Source organism: Staurois parvus, unplaced genomic scaffold, assembly GCF_062004578.1.
Source record: "Staurois parvus isolate SC_StPar_1 unplaced genomic scaffold, SC_StPar_1.0 ptg000365l, whole genome shotgun sequence".
NCBI classification, from domain to species: domain Eukaryota; kingdom Metazoa; phylum Chordata; class Amphibia; order Anura; family Ranidae; genus Staurois; species Staurois parvus.
The window spans coordinates 5,840,985-5,859,610 of record NW_028318161.1 but is presented as its reverse complement, the minus strand read 5'-3'; the positions used below and the strand labels follow the sequence as shown (position 1 = coordinate 5,859,610).

At 42.7% G+C, this 18,626-nt stretch overlaps 1 protein-coding gene across 1 annotated transcript in view; it reads right to left on the bottom strand.

The window, feature by feature from the left end:
• Positions 1–14,289, bottom strand: part of TTLL11 (tubulin tyrosine ligase like 11) — a 393,649-nt gene extending 379,360 nt beyond the window's left edge. The window contains exon 1 of the mRNA XM_089685248.1: positions 13,026–14,289. Coding sequence (XP_089541374.1) covers positions 13,026–14,117 — 1,092 coding nt within the window. The 5' untranslated portion in view covers positions 14,118–14,289. The remainder of the gene's footprint in view (positions 1–13,025) is intronic.
• Positions 14,290–18,626: the final 4,337 nt, after the last annotated feature.

Below are 18,626 nucleotides of genomic sequence, written 5' to 3'. Positions count from 1 at the left end.
ATAGAAATAGTGTATTATACCATCTAATTAGTGTGGCTACAGGGCTTATTCCTACATTTTGGAAGGTACAGGAGCTCCCAACAATGAGGGACTGGTTAGGCAGTATAGAAATAGTGTATTATACCATCTAATTAGTGTGGCTAAAGGGCTTATTCCTACATTTTGGCAGGTACAGGAGCCCCCAACAATGAGGGACTGGTTAGACAGAGTGGAATATAAATCAGATGGAGGAGTTATACCATATAGACGAAGGTCATATGGGTAAATTTAGAAAGGAATGGGGAAGATGGTCCAACTTCAAGGCATCTGGAAAATATTTGGAAATAGTGGGAGGCCAAGGGATCTGATTTGAGGTAGGAGAATAAAGGGAATGTTTTGTAAGGCGGTATCAGGAATAGGAGAAGGGAAAAGAAAGGTTGGAGGGAAAGAAAGAATAGTAAGAAAAAGGAAGAGTCGAAAGTGAGGACGGAGGAGAAAGAACATAGGTATAGAATGGAAAGTTGGAAAGAGAAGGAAAGAGCTATATGGACCGGGGTAAATTGTAAGGGGGTTTGGGTGAAGAGGGGGGAGTGGGGAGGTTGGATTGCAAAACTTAGGGGAATGTTTGTATTTTGGTTGTAAATGATACGTTGCTTGGTTTTTGTAATGGAAAAAAGTTTCATAAAAGATTTAAATAAAAAAAAAAAAAATGAATAGCGGTTAGATGCCATTGCCAGGTGTGCAGCTCACAAATGGAGGATTCTTTACTCTAATCACTCTACAAACAGGACTCTTGCATCATGTTTGCTGTCCCTCAGCACTACAGAATGAGTCTCCATCACACAGGACCAGAATTTGTATTCAGAGGTTCAGTCATCTCATGGAGAAGTTTGGGATAGATGTGAACTTTTCTAATCTTCCTGGGATGTGGCATTTCTCATCCGGCTCTTTTCAGTTATCAGTAATATGAGTCTGCAGGACATTTAGACGAGCCTATCTATTCACCTAACCGGTGATGAAATGTCACACCTCTACTGCTGCCAGAGCTCATATCTAAATCAATGGCTGGGCTCACTCTTCATTAGCAGAAGGTTAGATGACTGTTCGCGGCATGACTGTAAAGATGGTTATATGGCATTGATCTGGATGAATAAAATGGTGATGTGGAGAAAACCAGCACACTGTGTAGATTCTAAATCAGGATTTACTAAAGTCACATATCAGCAAAAAAGCTACACCAACATTTTGAGAGCATGGTGGCCATCTTTTGTTTGTAATCTCTACGGTACCATTGTAAAGCCATGCTCCCACCCTAATGGATGTCTGTGTGGTATGGTTTGATGAATTGTTGATTAAAATGGTGGGGATGGAAGATCACCAGTAAGAATGGAAGAGTGTCTGACAGCTAAATTAGAGACGTGAACAACCATCACAACATAATCCAATGGCTCCCTCTACTAATCAATCTGCCCTGTGAGACCAGGAAGAAAGAGCAGCGCTGCTGCAGACGACTACACTGCTGGATTGGTACAGGATTTAGGAAACTAACTGAAAGAGGTGGGGGACAAACAGCTACTTAAATGTTTTTTACCTTTATGCACAAAATGCATGGAGGTAAAAAACCTTTTGACTTTAAACAACTTTAATACGATCTCTAAAAATCAAACAGCTTGCTGATCACACCAATGTTCTTTGAGCTGTATATCTGACAGTTTTTTCATGGGTTCCCCAAGACCTCAAACTTTTTGCCCTCTGTGTGTGAGTATATCCTGTGCAGAGGACTGATCAATTAGACTGCCTGCTGCTAGCAAAATCACAAATATGTACCAGTGAACAAATGTGAGTGCAAACATTAAAATAGCTGCGCTGCCTCTCCCAAAAACGACTTTAAATAGTTAAATAAGTGAAAGAACTCAAAAGGGTCCCCACAAATGTGCATGTGCTATAATGCCCCGTGGGCTGGAAATTATATCCCTCCTCCCCAGTGACTAAATCCCAAATAAACCAACAAGTAAATACAATACTACGCACAGAGAATTGCTATGGATAAGAGGAATAACTACTATATCACTTAATATTCACACCGGATGCGGATGGGGGTTTATATAAAATAACTTTTATATATTTGCACAATTATTGGGACTTTAATATATATTATATATATATATATATATATAATTTTACTGTATACAGTTTCATGGCATTCTATTTGTGCTATTTTTAGCACTATTGTCATTTGTATTTACTTATTGGTTTATTTGGGATTTAGTCACTGGGGAGGAGGGATATAATTGCCAGCCCACGGGGCATTATAGCACATGTACATTTGTGGGGACCCTTTGTGTAGTCATTTTTTTAATTATTGAAGTAGTTTTTATAAGAGGCAGCGCAGCAATTTTTATGTTTATATGTTTGCCCTCTGTGGCTTATCTATTACAATGTCTGTGTTAATTTGACCCTGCGTGACAGTTCTCTCGCCATTTAGAAGAATGAATTTTAGAGGTAAATATTCAGTCATAGCAGCAGATCAAAAACACAACTTAAGTCATTACCGGGACACTAAGGAAACACACTGCCACAAGCACGACAGAAGGTGATCTGTCATATCCTTCAGAATCAGATAGGAACTGACCTGTAGTATGCAAAGAAAGAAAGCTGGACTCAATCACCCCATCGGTGCTCAGCCTTGGCCTCTGCAGACCACTCCAGTAACAATAATCACAAACACATGCCAGCCATGGAATAAAGATCCTTGAGATCCTTTATTACATCAAATGGCGAAGGCCTGTTTTACACCAATGCAGTCTGCTTTTTATCCATTTTTGCAATGCTTTCTCCATTTTGCTTTGAGTTTTTACACACGCATTTTTTGTCTTTTTTTGTTTTGTTTTTTTGTTAAAGGGGAAATGTTTTTGTTGCAGGGCAGAATGAAAATGCAATATGTGGCAAAAACGCATTACATGCGTTCAGCAGTGTCTCCGTTGAACTCTACTGTAGCAAAAACGCTGCTTTTTTGCATTGAAAAAAAATTCCCAGACCCTTTCCAAATACGCAGCTGCTCAAAAAAGCATAGATGTGAAAGTGTCCTGCAGGAAACCGTGTTGAATGGATGTTGAATGTGTTTCTGCAAAAAACACAAAAAAACGTATTGGTGTGATCTGTGACGATTGTGTGAAATAGAGACATGGACACTGACAGCCATCTTAGGTCTTGGCCAGGTTGTCTCTCCTGTCCTCCCTCCTCCCTTTTGAATGGAATGTGAGGCTCTAAGTGAACGGAGTTCAAAAGTGCTTTTTGTCCTAAATAAACACAGCTACATGAGCTCCATGGCTGTAAACCACTAATTAGTCTGGTCCCAGGGGATCATCTTTGAAAAATCACTTTCCTCTGCCCGATCGTAAAACAATAACTCAGTAAGTCATGACCTGTTAGGCCATTAGGGCTAAAGCATGTCATAAAACGTACATTCCACATGAGTCATTTTTCATACAAATTCATAAACTTCAGCAGGAACTGGGCACATTAATATGAAGTACATATTCGGATAGGTCATTTTAATATGAGTCAAACGAGACCTTGCATGACTATATCAGTACCTACAAAAGAAAATAGAGCAGTCTCTTTTATCTGGAGTGACAAAGATATGCTAAGTTTGGTATCTGTGCATTTAGAATATAATTCTAAATATTAATCTGCCAGTTGCTAGGATGCTACCTGTACCTATTGAAGGTTATTGGCCTTAATATGAAATTGTAAGGGATTTGGTCATAACCTTGGTTACTGACTAACACCCATCCCCAAACTGGACAATTGGTCATTTGTTCTCAGGAGACACCCCTTTGAGATGATAGAAAAAGACTGACAGCCTGGAGAAAAATGAGCTCTCCTTTAACATCGATCAGGAACCACCTAAGAGACTTGAGAGCCAGAGCAGCCTTTGTTATGACGATTGGACTCTGCTCAAACCAAGGACTTTTGCAAGCATTCTGCCTTCTGAACTTCTTTCTTTTATTTCTCTGTTGTTTTATTGCTTTCTTTATATCTTTGTTACATATTTTTCTGTAAATATTTTAATTGCACCATTCTGACCTTTTTAGTAATAAATCCTATTTTCTGAAAAGTGTTGAACTGTCTCTAAAGCTTTTAATGCAAACTAAAGAATCCCTGTCTCTGAAGAGTGCTACTGTATGTGATAATCCTCTGAATATATCTGCCTGTGGTGACAGTGTGTATTACAGACGCTTATATTAATATCATAGTGTTACTGCTAAGATTTGTGAGTTTCCTCCTTCTCTGTAAAAAGGTGGTGGTGGCAGCGTGAAGGGTTAATTGTGTAATTAACCTGACCCAGCAACAATCGCTCTCAGGCTGCTGGCACATAGATTGTGGTCCTGCGAGCTGGAAAATCTTTGTGCAGGGTGCAGCTGAGAGTGGCATTGTTACGCAAGTGACAACGCGATGTGAGATCGGCTGGTCCTTTAGTCACAAGTTGGTGAGAAGGGCTGGGGTCTGCCACCATGTACCGTAACATGAACCAGGCCTAAAACCTAGTACACATGATGAGAAAATAAGACAGAAAAACTGTTTTTGAAGCGATGGTCCAATAATCTGATTGTTGGTACACAGCTTTCAAGAGCAGACCCAATCACGACAGTTTGTGCAAAATCATCTGAAGGGACGAAATGTTTTTGTGAGATAACAGAACAAATGATTTTCACAAAAAAAGACAGACAAGAATTCATCCATTATTCTCATTATGTGTACTAGGCTTAAAGAACAGCTCAATGAGTACACTGATACATTTCAGCCACTCCAGGCCTTACTCATACAGTCATAGCCAAAAATGCTGGCACCTCTGCATTTCTGTCAGATAATGCACCACTTTGTCCAGAAAATTGTTGCAATTACAATTGTTTAGGCACACAGTTAACCCTTTCATCGCCCCAGATGTTAACCCCTTCCTGCCCAGCGTCATTAATACAGTGTATTAGTGTCACTAGGGATGTCAGTGGCAGATAGTCAGTCGTCCCCCCCCCCCCGACGGTGTCAGAAGTCCCGCTATAAGTCGCTGCCATTACTAGTATAAGAGAAAAAAAAATAACAGTATATATATTTCCATTTGTAAATGCTATAACTTTCACAAACACTAATCAATTTACATGTATTGGTATTGTTTATAGCAAAGACATGTAACAGAATACATTTTGGCCTACATGTATGACGAAATAAGATTTTTAAATTTTTTTTTTACTGGATATGTTTATAGCAAAAAGTCAAAAATAGTTTTTTTGTTTTCAAAATTATCGGTCTTTTTTTATTTATACCGCAAAAAATAAAAACCGCAGAGGCAATCAAATACCAGCAAAAGAAAGCTTTAATTGTGGGGAAAAAAGGACATAAATTTAATTTGGGTGCAGAGTTGCATAACAGCGCATTTGTCAATTAAAGTAACGCAGTGCCGTATCACAAAAAATGGCCTGGTCAGGAAGGGGGTAAATCCTCTGGAGGTCAAGTTGTTAATATGCGCGCCAAAGAAGCTCCCTCACCTTTTCAGGCATAGAGAGTTGCATTTGTAGCATGACAAACACATAGTTGCCAACCACATTTGGGGTGCCATTGGCCATTGCACATTTGCAGTGCATTTTGCGTGCGTTTCCTGTGTGTTTTGTAGAATGTTTTAAAAAAAGAGCTGGATGATAACCATTATTAGCTCATGGAGGTCTTCTTCTATCCTGTTCACACTGTTAAACCCAAAGCTATCGTGGATAATGATAAATGGAAAGTTAACAGCCACACTGAATGACAAAATATCTTTATTTGAAAAAATATGAGACCCTTGGGTACATTACATTTCAGAAGAACAATGAATAGCATAAGCTGGACTCATTGGGCAAATGAAGAGGTAGAAAACATCTTTTCACACACTTTTTCTTGTCTTCTCTTCTTTCACATCCTTTCCTTTATTTCTCTTATTTTAGGTATGCTTATAGTGGAACTTTATCCATAACAGTCTGACAACAATTTATGTTCTTTAACAAAAAAAAACAAAACATACATTCCACATATTTGAATCTCTCCCTCTCTCCTTGGTCTCTAAAACTATGGGGGAGATTTACCAAGACTGGTGCACACAGAATCTTCTAGGTTTTATTGTTAAAGCTTAATTGAACAAGCTGACGTTAAAAGCCGATTGCTTACAATGCACAGCTGCACCAGATTCTGTGCACCAGTTTAAGTAAATCTCCCCACATATGTCATGTTCTTCAATTAAAATATGTGCATGGCCATCCTTGATTGTATGTCTTGGCTTAGCTATAAAGGAAGACTGACAGATGGATTACAGTGCTGAAGTTCACAGGCTGCCAATGAGGGAGAAAGGAGACGATATCAGGGAGGTAAGATAAGACACTATCCTTGTAAGTTTAACACTTTTGTGCCTCCCTGGCAGCAGAGTTTGTCCTGTCATCACTTATACTTTTTTTTCTCCCTCCCTAATCTGTACTCCATCAGCACAGTCTGTCATTCCTGTTGCTTTCCTGCCCCTTTAGCAACAGTAAATCTTGAAGCTATCATCTGAGGAGCCTCTAGTGGCTCTGATTTTAGGCACAGTGCTGAGAATAGAGAGCAACTGAGCATGTGCATAGCAGGGCAAGACAGTGCATTACTGGATTTTACACTGTATAGGCACTGATTTTTAATGTTTTACATAGCTATACCTGCAAAAAGGGGCCAGCCTGAAGTGATCTATCAGGACTTCTAATCAGATCTATCAGAATTTTCTAAATAAAGTTCCACTTTAATCATATATACTACATTTTACTCCAGTCCTGTTACCATTGTAAAACAAGTCCTTTTTTTTTCTCCAGTAATGTTTGTTGAAAAAATGAACAAGAGAAAGAAAGAACACAGTAGTACAACTTCTGTCTCATAGTCAACAGTAGTGGAAAGGGCTGGTTGCAAATACATTGCACAATGTAAATGCCACAAACCATATGGTCAAGGCACAAAGTGGTAAACCGAAAGGAGCACTAACAACAATGAAAATCTACTAGCCTCTACGAGAAAGCCTCAAACTCAGGTGAGAAATTGCACAGTGTTAAAGAGAAAGAAATGGTTAATTAAGAAACAAGACAGAGAGAAAAAAAAAAACCCGGGAAAGGAAAAAGGGGTGTAAGCCTCTGCTGTCCATGTGAGGCCCCACAGCCTGACTAGGAGGGACCTAAAAGGTATTTTATCCAGGGATCCCAGATCCAGGTGGAATGGAATATCCAGTCCTGGTGTTCGGAACCATCAGCACACTGATTGGTCAGGTGTGTGCTGTGCTATTAGTAGCAACCTAACCAAGGTTCTGGGCTCCACTGTTCTGAGGAGTCCAGGGGCGCAAGGGAGAAGCCAGAAGGGTGCATGTCTGTGCTGGAAAACACAAGCTTGAGGGCTGAAGCAGCAAAAGGCTGCTATCTATGTGAACAGTGTTGGCAAGGAAATGGTCTGTGGTAGACAGACAAGGGTCTAAAGTAATAACTTTGTATAGTTTTGCAAAACTATCCAACTGTCCATCATGAATACACTAATCCAGCACCACAAGAGTCAGCTATATACATGGACCTCTCCAAATGACATGCATAGTAATCAAATTGACCACGTACACATAGGACAGGGGTGGAAATCTGCAGTTTTGACAGCAAAGACTAAACAAGGATCTGATTGTGGCAGAGACCACAAGCTTTTGACATGCAAGATCAAGGTAAAGCTTCACAAGCAAAACATCATTATAGGCCTTCCAAGATATGATATTGAAAATATTCCACAAGATTACTGCATTAAATTAAACAACAGATTTTCAGTTCTGGATACAGGAGATACAGAGCCCGGAGTGTTATGGAACAATATCAAAACCATAATTAGTGAAGAAGCTGAAAGAACATTACAGATGAAAAAAAAGCCAAAAAGTCACCAGGAATTTCAAAAGAAACTAGAAAAGCAGCAGAACAAAGAAGGCAAGCCAACATTTCTGGTGATAGAGTAAAAGTATCTCAAATTAATCAAATGTTTCAATGCCAAGTTCGAAAAGATAAAGATATCTCAAGGATATTTGTCAGTAACTTGAGGCTGAGCATGTTAAAGGAAAAACCAGACTAGCTTTTCAGGACATTAAGAGATTGAGGCAGAAGTTCCACTCTAGATTTGGGATGCTTAAAGACTCAAACGGACTGATACTTAACGATCCAGAGAACATTAAAAAGAGATGGAAAGATTACACTGAAAATTTATATAAAAAAGCATTGTGGATAACATTGTAAAAGGTGGACTAGACAGTGATGCCGAAGACTAACTAGATATACTAAAGAAAGAAGTCATAGCAGCAATTAAAGCTTTATCAAACAATAAGTCACCAGGTATGGGATTGGATGGGATTCCAATTGAGTTAATCAGAGGCTCCAAAGGTACCATCATGGCCCTATGTCAATGGATCTGGAAAGAAAAAACATGGCCAACCGACTGAAGAAGATCACTGTTCATTCCCATATTGAAGAAAGGAGATGCCAAAGAATGTAAAAACTACAGAACGATTGCATTAATTCCACATCCTAACAAAGTATTACTAAAAATAATACAAAGGAGAATACAATTATTCGTTGAGTGAGAACTACCTGAAGCACGCGCTGTGTTCAGAGAAGGCCGAGGAACAAGAGACATTATTGCCAATGTTAGATGGATATTCAGGAAGAGCAAAGAATACCAAAAGACCATATACTTTTGCTTCATTGACTACAGTAAAGCACTTGCTTGTGTGGGTCATGATAAATGGTGGAGGACTCTGTTGCAAATGAGAATACCAAAATACATAACACAGTTGATAAAGAACCTCAACAAAAATCAAGAAGCTGCAGTTAAAACTGAATATGGCAACACTGACTGCTTTCCGATAAAACATGGTGTCCGGCAGGGATGTATCTCGTCACCTTACCTGTTCAACCTATACGGTGAGGCCATCTTCAGAAAAGCAAATTTAGAAGAAGAGTCTGTCGGTTTTAAAGTTGGTGGCTAAAACATAAACAACCTGTGCTATGCAGATGACACAACACTCATACACCACATGCTGTATCTACTGAGAAAATTTGAAAGTTGTAACATGGGATCAGAACTGAATATAAACAAGACGGAGATTATGAACAAAGAAAATGACAACAATTTTGAGCAAAGAAATCACACTGAAAACAAAGATCAGACTTGTCTATGCTCTAATTCTCTCAGTTGTCAATTACAGTTGTGAAAGCTGAACACTACGGCAACAGGGTAGAAAAAAAGATTGATTCATTTGAGCTTTGGTGCTGGAGAAAGATTTTATATGTGCCGTGGACAGCCCATAGAACTAATAGATTGATTTTGGAAGGGATCAAACCAGCTATGTCACTATAAGCCCAAATGATGAAGTTGCGACTGTCCTATTTTAGGCATACTATCAGAAGGAAGAGATCACTAGAGAAGGAAATAATGTTTGGGAAGATCGAAGGAACCAGGCGAAGAGTGGGACCGACTACTAGGTGGTTGGACACATTGACTACAGCTGTGGGGATGACACTGGAGGATCTCACAAGACTAGCACAAAGAAGACTTCTTTTTAGATCTTTTATTCATCAAGTTGCTAATACTCGAGTTGATGGCACTTAATAATAATATACAGTCAGGTCCATAAATATTGGGACATCGACACAATTCTAACATTTTTGGCTCTATACACCACCACAATGGATTTGAAATTAAATGAACAAGATGTGCTTTAACAGCAGACTGTCAGATTTAATTTGAGGGTATTTACATCCAAATCAGGTGAACGGTGTAGGAATTACAACAGTTTTCATATGTGCCTCCCACTTATTAAGGGACCAAAAGTAATGGGACAGAATAATAATCATAAATCAAACTTTCACTTTTTAATACTTGGTTGCAAATCCTTTGCAGTCAATTACAGCCTGAAGTCTGGAACGCATAGACATCACCAGGCGCTGGGTTTCAACCCTGGTGATGCTCTGCCAGGCCTCTACTGCAACTGTCTTCAGTTCCTGCTTGTTCTTGGGGCATTTTCCCTTCAGTTTTGTCTTCAGCAAGTGAAATGCATGCTCAATCGGATTCAGGACAGGTGATTGACTTGACCATTGCATAACATTCCACTTCTTTCCCTTAAAAAACTCTTTGGTTGCTTTTGCAGTATGCTTTGGGTCATTGTCCATCTGCACTGTGAAGCGGCGTCCAATGAGTTCTGAAGCATTTGGCTGAATATGAGCAGATAATATTGCCCGAAACACTTCAGAATTCATCCTGCTGCTTTTGTCAGCAGTCACATCATCAATAAATACAAGAGAACCAGTTCCATTGGCAGCCATACATGCCCACGCCATGACACTACCACCACCATGCTTCACTGATGAGGTGGTATGCTTAGGATCATGAGCAGTTCAATTCCTTCTCCATACTCTTCTCTTCCCATCACTCTGGTACAAGTTGATCTTGGTCTCATCTGTCCATAGGATGTTGTTCCAGAACTGTGAAGGCTTTTTTAGATGTCGTTTGGCAAACTCTAATCTGGCCTTCCTGTTTTTGAGGCTCACCAATGGTTTACATCTTGTGGTGAACCTTCTGTATTCACTCTGGTGAAGTCTTCCCTTGATTATTGACTTTGACACACATACACATACCTCCTGGAGAGTGTTCAAGATCTCGCCAACTGTTGTGAAGGGTGTTTTCTTCACCAGGGAAAGAATTCTTCGGTCATCCACCACAGTTGTTTTCCGTGGTCTTCCGGGTCTTTTGGTGTTGCTGAGCCCAAGCTCACCGGTGCGTTCCTTCTTTTTAAGAATGTTCCAAACAGTTGTTTTGGCCACGCCTAATGTTTTTGCTATCTCTCTGATGGGTTTGTTTTGTTTTTTCAGCCTAATGATGGCTTGCTTCACTGATAGTGACAGCTCTTTGGATCTCATCTTGACAGTTGACAGCAACAGATTCCAAATGCAAATAGCACACTTAAAATGAACTCTGGACCTTTTATCTGCTCATTGTAATTGGGATAATGGGGGAATAACACACACCTGGCCATGGAACAGCTGAGAAGCCAATTGTCCCATTACTTTTGGTCCCTTAATAAGTGGGAGGCCCATATGCAAACTGTTGTAATTCCTACACCGTTCACCTGATTTGGATGTAAATACCCTCAAATTAAAGCTGACAGTCTGCAGTTAAAGCACATCTTGTTCGTTTCATTTCAAATCCATTGTGGTGGTGTATAGAGCCAAAAATGTTAGAATTGTGTCGATGTCCCAATATTTATGGACCTGACTGTATATATGTTATGTTTTTGAACTACTGTATTTCCAACAATAAAAATTATTAGAAAGAAAAAATAGCAGAATACATTCCTACATGCACAAAATATAGTTGGATACTAACATTTAAAGGTAATAACACCAGGGATAACTGAACTAAAAAAATTTGATTGCCTCAAGGGAGAACGGAAATTGTTTATTTTTTACCCTGACTTGAGCAAATTGGATCATGCTTTATTGGAGTTTTTTTTGCCTTCCCCTGGATCAACTGCAGGGAAAGGACTGTGTACATGGAAATTTTCAATTGGTTGAAGCCTATGTAAGCATGTACTTTTCCTGCAACCTATTGACATCTATTTCTTGTCTGCATGCAAGTAAGGAACAATTTTGTCACTGAATCTATATACTCAGGCATTGTGATTTAAATTGCACACAGGTGTTTTGTAATCCCTCCTCTTGGAGCACAAGATGTAATAGTGTATATAAATGTTTTTTGACATACGTGATGGGTATCTATGAGTAAGAACCAGGGAGGCTGAAACACGTAAGCATACCTGTCAAGCTGGGTTTTTTTAGCCATTCAAGGCAATAAAGGATACCAAGGATCTTTATGGAGTGCTGCTCTGATCTGTAGTATCATCTAAACGACCTGGAAAATGATCTGTAGTGTTATCCAGCTTCATCGGAGGGTGATTTATAGTATCATCCATCTGAACCAGAACAGAGCGACCTGTAGTATCATCCAACGATGCCTGAAGCATTATCAGCCTGACCTCTAACATCACCTGAATGGACTAACAGTGATCTGTAGAAGTTTCCATCTGGACTAGTGGGAGACCATTAGTATCATCCAAATGGACAGGAGGGTAACCTGTAGTGTCATCCAATAATTTTAGATGGTGACCTGTAATATCAGTACACTGCACCAGATGTTGACCCCTGGTATGAGCAAATTAAACTGGAGGGTGACCTTTAGTATAAGACTGGACCAAGAGGTGACTTGTAGTATAATCAGACTGGACGGAGGGGTGACCTGTAGTATAATCAGTCCAGACTAAGGGGTGACCTGTAGTATAATTAGTCCAGACCAAGGGGTGACCTGTAGTATAATCAGTCCAGACCAAGGGGTGACCTGTAGTATAATTAGTCCAGACCAAGGGGTGACCTGTATTATAATCAGTCCAGACCAAGGGGTGACCTGTAGTATAATCAGTCCAGACCAAGGGGTGACCTGTAGTATAATCAGTCCAGACCAAGGGGTGACCTGTAGTATAATCAGTCCAGACCAAGGGGTGACCTGTAGTATAATCAGTCCAGACCAAGGGGTGACCTGTAGTATAATCAGTCCAGACCAAGGGGTGACCTGTAGTATAATCAGTCCAGACCAAGGGGTGACCAGTAGAATAATCAGTCCAGACCAAGGGGTGACCTGTAGTATAATCAGATTGGACCAAGGGGTGACTTGTAGTATGAGCAGATTAAACTGGGGGTGACCTGTAGTATAATCAGACTGCACTGAGGGGTGACCTGTAGTATTTGCAGTCTAGAAGAGAGGGTAGACAGTAGAATCAGCAGAGTGGAAGATGACCTGTGGTATTGTCCAACTATATTGGATCGTGACCTGTAGTGTAAGTCGACCAAACTGGAAGGTAGCTTGGAGAATCAGCAGACCAGACTGGTGGGTAACCTTTAGAATAGGAATTTAAAGAAAAGGTTTGGTCTTACCTCCTTCCAGCGCAGTTGTTTAATGCTGATTCTCAGAGCCTCCAGTGATGTCTTGGCCTTGGAGCTGTCCACAGTCACCGGTCTTCTCGGAGCCTTGCATTCTGCCTTCTTTTGGGCACTCTTCTTCTCCTTCCTCTGAGCTCTGTCACCTTTACTGGATGAGCCCTTCTGCTCTGACCTTCCACTGGTGACCACCTCACACCTGCCTGGGGAATCCCCACCCATTGCATGCCGTGTCAGCCCCTTTTTCTCTCCCGACACCCCTCTCCTCTTACCATGGACCCCAAGATCAGCCTGAGTGGATTTCTGTGTTGTCATATTCCTTTCTTCCCCGGATACTCCCAATCTTGAACATACTGTTGCCCCATTTGCCACTGCAGGTTCCCCCAATCCTGGATGCACTGTTCCCCCACCTACCCCTCCAGGTCCTGGACACACTGTTGCCCCATCTGCCGCTGCAGGTTCCCCCAATCCTGGGCACACTGTTCCCCCACCTACCCCTCCAGATCCTGGACACACTGTTGCCCCATCTGCCTCTGCAGGCTCCCCCAATCCTGGACACACTGTTGCCCCATCTGCCTTTGCAGGCTCCCCCAATCCTGGACACACTGTTCCCCCGCCTACCCCTCCAGGTCGTGGACACACTGTTGCCCCATCTGCCTCTGTAGGTTCCCCCAAACATGGACATACTGTTCCCTCGCCTACCCCTCCAGATCCTGGACACACTGTTTTCCCATCTGCCTCTGTAGGTTCCCCCAATCCTGGACACACTGTTCCCACACCTACCCCTCCAGATACCTCCTTCTCCCCATACTCCAAGCCTCTGCTCACCCCCCATGGTGTACATGGTACCACTGCAGTATCTGCTCTTCTGGACCCCACTAATCCCAGCTGTGTTGTTCCCTCATTTCCTGAACCCTCAGATCCTGTACACCCTGACCCCCCAACACCTTCCCTGGTCCCCTCTGGTCCTGTGTGCCCTCCCCTCCTGTTCTCGGTACACTGTGAAAGTCCACGATAACCACCAGCTTCTCCTTCAATATCTCCCCTTCCGGTATCCCTCGTCCTCAGTGGCCCCTTAGTCCCCCTCATGGCCGGTCTGTCAATCTCTCGCAGGCCCCGCCCCTATCATGCTGGATTGTTTGGGGCTGGTTGGCAGCGCAACCATACGGCAGCCGGGCGGGGCCAGAAGAGCCCAGAGATCCTGCGCGAGAGGCGGGGCCAGGGACTATATATAAGCTGTGACAGACATCTTCTCCTAGTGTACGGCGGCCGGAGAGGGACAGAAGCGTCCAGAGTGTGGGGCGGGAGTGGGAGGTACAGAATTATTATGGGCGGAGTTACAGAATACTTAGGTGCCGGGCGGAAGGTGGGAGACGCACATAAATGAGGGGCGGGGCGGCAGTAGGAGACATGGAATGTTAAGGGCGGGAGTAGGAGATGCACGATGGTAGTGGGCGGGGCGGTAGGAGTAAATTGTCACAGATGCTCTGTTCTGTAGATATAGGAGGCGGTTCTGTGGAGGAACGTGTCTCATTTGTTGATGAAGTATTAACCCCTTCCTCCATAGACGGTGTATTGTCACTTATTGGAGCACATGGAATAGGATGGGGATGGTGAGGTGTGGGATATTTGTGGTGTCCTGAACACAGTGCATGCCTGGCACTGATAGCCATTTCACCTGTGGGGGGCCTTCATGGCTCTCCTCTGCACACAGCAGGCCCTGTAAGAGGAGTACACAGGAAGCATTCCCTGCTCATCATTTAGGAGCACACAATGCATTATTTGGCTGACTCTAATTGGTTGGTTTACTAAAAGTGGAGGGTGCAAAATCTGGTGCAGCTGTGCATGATAGCCAATCAGCTTCTAACTTCCCCTTGTTCAATTAAAGCAGAGCTCCAGCCAAAAAGGGAAGCTCCGCTTGTCTGCCTCTCCCCCCCTTCCCCCTCCGCTGCCACATTTGGCACCTTTTGTGGGGAGGTTTAAGCAGGTACCACGGCAAAATGACCTAGAAGTTCACTCCCTTCCTTCCCCTGCAGCCTTGTGGGACACTTCACAGATCCCAGAAGACTGCTGCCCATTCACAAAGTGCGCATGTGCAGTAGGAAACTGGCTGTGAAGCTGCAAGACTTCACTGCCTGTTTCCCTTAGATTAGATGGCGGCACCAGCACCCAGTAGACAACTGAAGAATTGGCTGATTGATTTCTAGGCAGAGCTCTACCAGATTTTGCACTCCCCAGTGCAGCAAATAACCCCCTTAGGGTCCATTCACACTGAGGCATTGTAAAACGCAATATATGGTTTTGAAAACCGCATTTGTTAAAATTTAACACACCGCCTAATGTGTTTTACATGCCTTTTGCATGCGTTTCCATCCCTGGTCACCTGGGAAAAATTGGACAATTTTTCACACGCTAGGAAGGTATGTTTCAGTGTGGCAAAAGTGCAGAGTGAATAGGGTCTACGGTCACAAATCGGGGAGGAGGGCGAGTTACTAAAGCTGGAGCAGCTGTGTACAGTAACTTCTAGCTTCAGCTTGTTCAGTTAAAGGTGAAGTATAGCCAAAGCTTTTTTGGCTATAGCAAAAGCCCTGCTTTTCTTACACCTCTGGTGGCCAACACATGACTTATGGGCCACATGTGGCCCTCTTGCTCTCTATGTGTAGCGTGCCAGGTCCAGAGCAGGGTCTGTCACTTGTTAGCCACTTTGCAGAGTAGGAGTGGGATGGCAAATGCTGGGATGTGTTCCCATACCTGGCACTGAAATGAAATCAGTACTGTCAGGTAGAGTGATCCCTGCCCAACAGTAGAAGTATAGCCCCAGGCCACCATCATCAGGGGGAGGGCAGCAGGGAAGAGCGTGATGTGAAAAATAACTCTGCCGCTGACCACCAATATAGGGTAGGGGTTTAACAGCACTTCTGTTAACAATTAATGCAGAAGGTGAGAGTTAACAGGACAGGATTGGTAACCAACTACCAATGCAGGGAGTGAGTTAAGAGGGGTTAGCAGCACTGCCACTGACCACCAATAAAGGCAATACAGCAGGGGCAGTTGGGGGTTAACAGCATTGCTACTGACCACCAATAAAGGCAGTGTGTGGAGGGGGGGGGGTTAACAGCATTGCCATTAACCATCAATGTGGGGGGGGTTTAACAGCATTGCCATTAACTGTCAAAGTGGGGGGGGGGGTTTAACAGCATTGGCACTGTACGCCAATCAAAGGAATTGCCAATGTGCCAATGCTGGGGGTTATTATCGTGGCAATTGTCACAAATGTTAGGGGTTATTAGTATGATCATTAAAACCAATGCTGGGGGTTAGTCTTGCAGTGACCACAGCAATGCTGAGGTTTATAATTGCAGTGGCTGGCTTGAAATGCTGGGGGATACTGTTGCAGTCATTATCACCAATCCTGGGGGTTACTATTGCAGTCGCTGATACCAGTGCTGGGGGTTATTGCTACATCCATTGACACCAATGCAGGGGGTTATAACTTTGTCCACTGACCCCAATGCTAGGGGTTATTATTGCAGCCAAGTAAAACCGATGCTGGGAGTTACTATTACTGCCACTGACTCCAAGGATGGGACCTATTTTATACCTACTTTCTTTTCAGTGTGTGTAAAAAATACAGCAAGACCCAGATTTTTTGGGGCATTGACATATTTTACAGCCCTAACTCAATGCAATGTACTTCAACACATGAACACAAGCTGCTACTGGGCAACCCTCTAGTGCTGGGGGCTACACTTGAGACCCTTCTAAAATTTTCAGGTTGACCACCTGCGCTCTATAATAGTCTCCCACAGCTTCGAAGTTGAAAGGGAGAAATTATAAATGTCCATCACATTACAGCAAATAATTGGATACTCTGTTACTTCAGAATTCTACAACATTTTAACCTGAAATATTAGGAGCTGTTTATATTTTGTGCTTCACACATGGGTTACCTCTACTCTGTGCCATTTTTACCAGTGTCCTGGGACAAGGCTGAGGTTGCCATCAGAGAATACACTACCTTAAGACGGGCCTCTACTCTTTGAGATGAACAACTGTTCTTCGGTTACTCTTTGTAACTCCCGTGTAAATGTACATCTTCCCACTGTAGCTTGCAATTAGGTGGGCTGTGCCGAACACTGACCACAGCCACTTGTCCAGAGTTTCCCACTACTGGTCCCAGTAGCAGAATGGAACCCCACCGTGCACATAGAGCTTGCTCCATCTTGCACTTATATTTTACTCTTGAACTTTTGTACCTCTGTACAGGATGGGGACTTCTGCAGTGCAGTTCCGCTCTGGTTGCTATGAGAGACAGAATGTGGCATAAGGAGTGCCAACAACATCTTCATTTGCAGCTAGAGGCAGTTCCACCTATAACAGGCACATGTTCTGACAGGCTGCTTGCTAACTTTTAATGTGAGTGGGTACTCCAATAGCAACCATTCAGAGTATAAATCGATAACGACTACTCTCTGACTGTGCAACTGAGTTTTACTCCTTGCAAATACTCTTCTCCAGTTCAGTCAACCAAACTTATTCCAGAATTAGTTTAAATGTTCAGAATGTGTTTATTCTACAGCTTTTGATCCAGCAAAAGTGAAATTTCAACCTTTCCTTTGTTTGATTTTAGATGGGCTTGGGCCCTAGGAAGAATCACTGACATACACTATATTGCCAAAAGTATTGGGACGCCTGCCTTTACACACACATTATTATTATTATTATACAGGATTTATATAGCGCCAACAGTTAGCTCAGTGCTCTACAGCAAGACAATACAGCAACAATACATTTCAATACAAGAGGGTTAGGAGGGTCCTGCTCCTTGGAGCTTGCAATCTAAGAGGAAGGGGCTGGTGGTGCAAAAGGTAATAACTGTGGGGGATGGACTGGTAAAAGAAATAAAAGATTCCGTTATTAGCTGAAGGCAGGATAGGCTTCCCTGAAGATATAGGTTTCAGAGATTGCATAAAAGTGGGCAGAGTAGGCGATAGATGGATAGATTGGGGTAGAGAATACACATGAACTTTAATGGCATCCCAGTCTTAGTCTGTAGGGTTCAATATTGAGTTGGCCCACCCTTTGCAGCTATAACAGCTTCAACTCTTCTGGGAAGGTTGTCCACAAGGTTTAAGAGTGTGTCTATACAGGAATGTTTGACCATTCTTCCAGAAGCACATTTGTGAGGTCAGGCACAGATGTTGGTCGAGATGGCCTGGTCGTAGTCCCTGCTCTAATACATCTCAAAGGTGATCTGTTGGGGTGAAGTCCGTACTATGTGCAGGCCAGTCAAGTTTCTCCACCCCAAACTCACTCAACCATGTCTTTATAGAGCTTGCTTTGCGCACTGGTGCTCAGTCATGTTAGAATAGGAAGGGGTCATCCTCAAACTGTTCCCACAAGGTTGGGAGCATGAGAGGGAGGGAGCATGTCCAAAATGTCTTGGTATGCTGATGCCTTAAGAGTTCCCTTCACTGGAACTAAGGGGCCAAGCACAACCCCTGAAAAACAACCCAACACCATAATCCCCCTCCACCAAACTTTACACTTGGCACAATACAGTCAGGCAAGTACTGTTTTCCTGGCAACCACCAAACC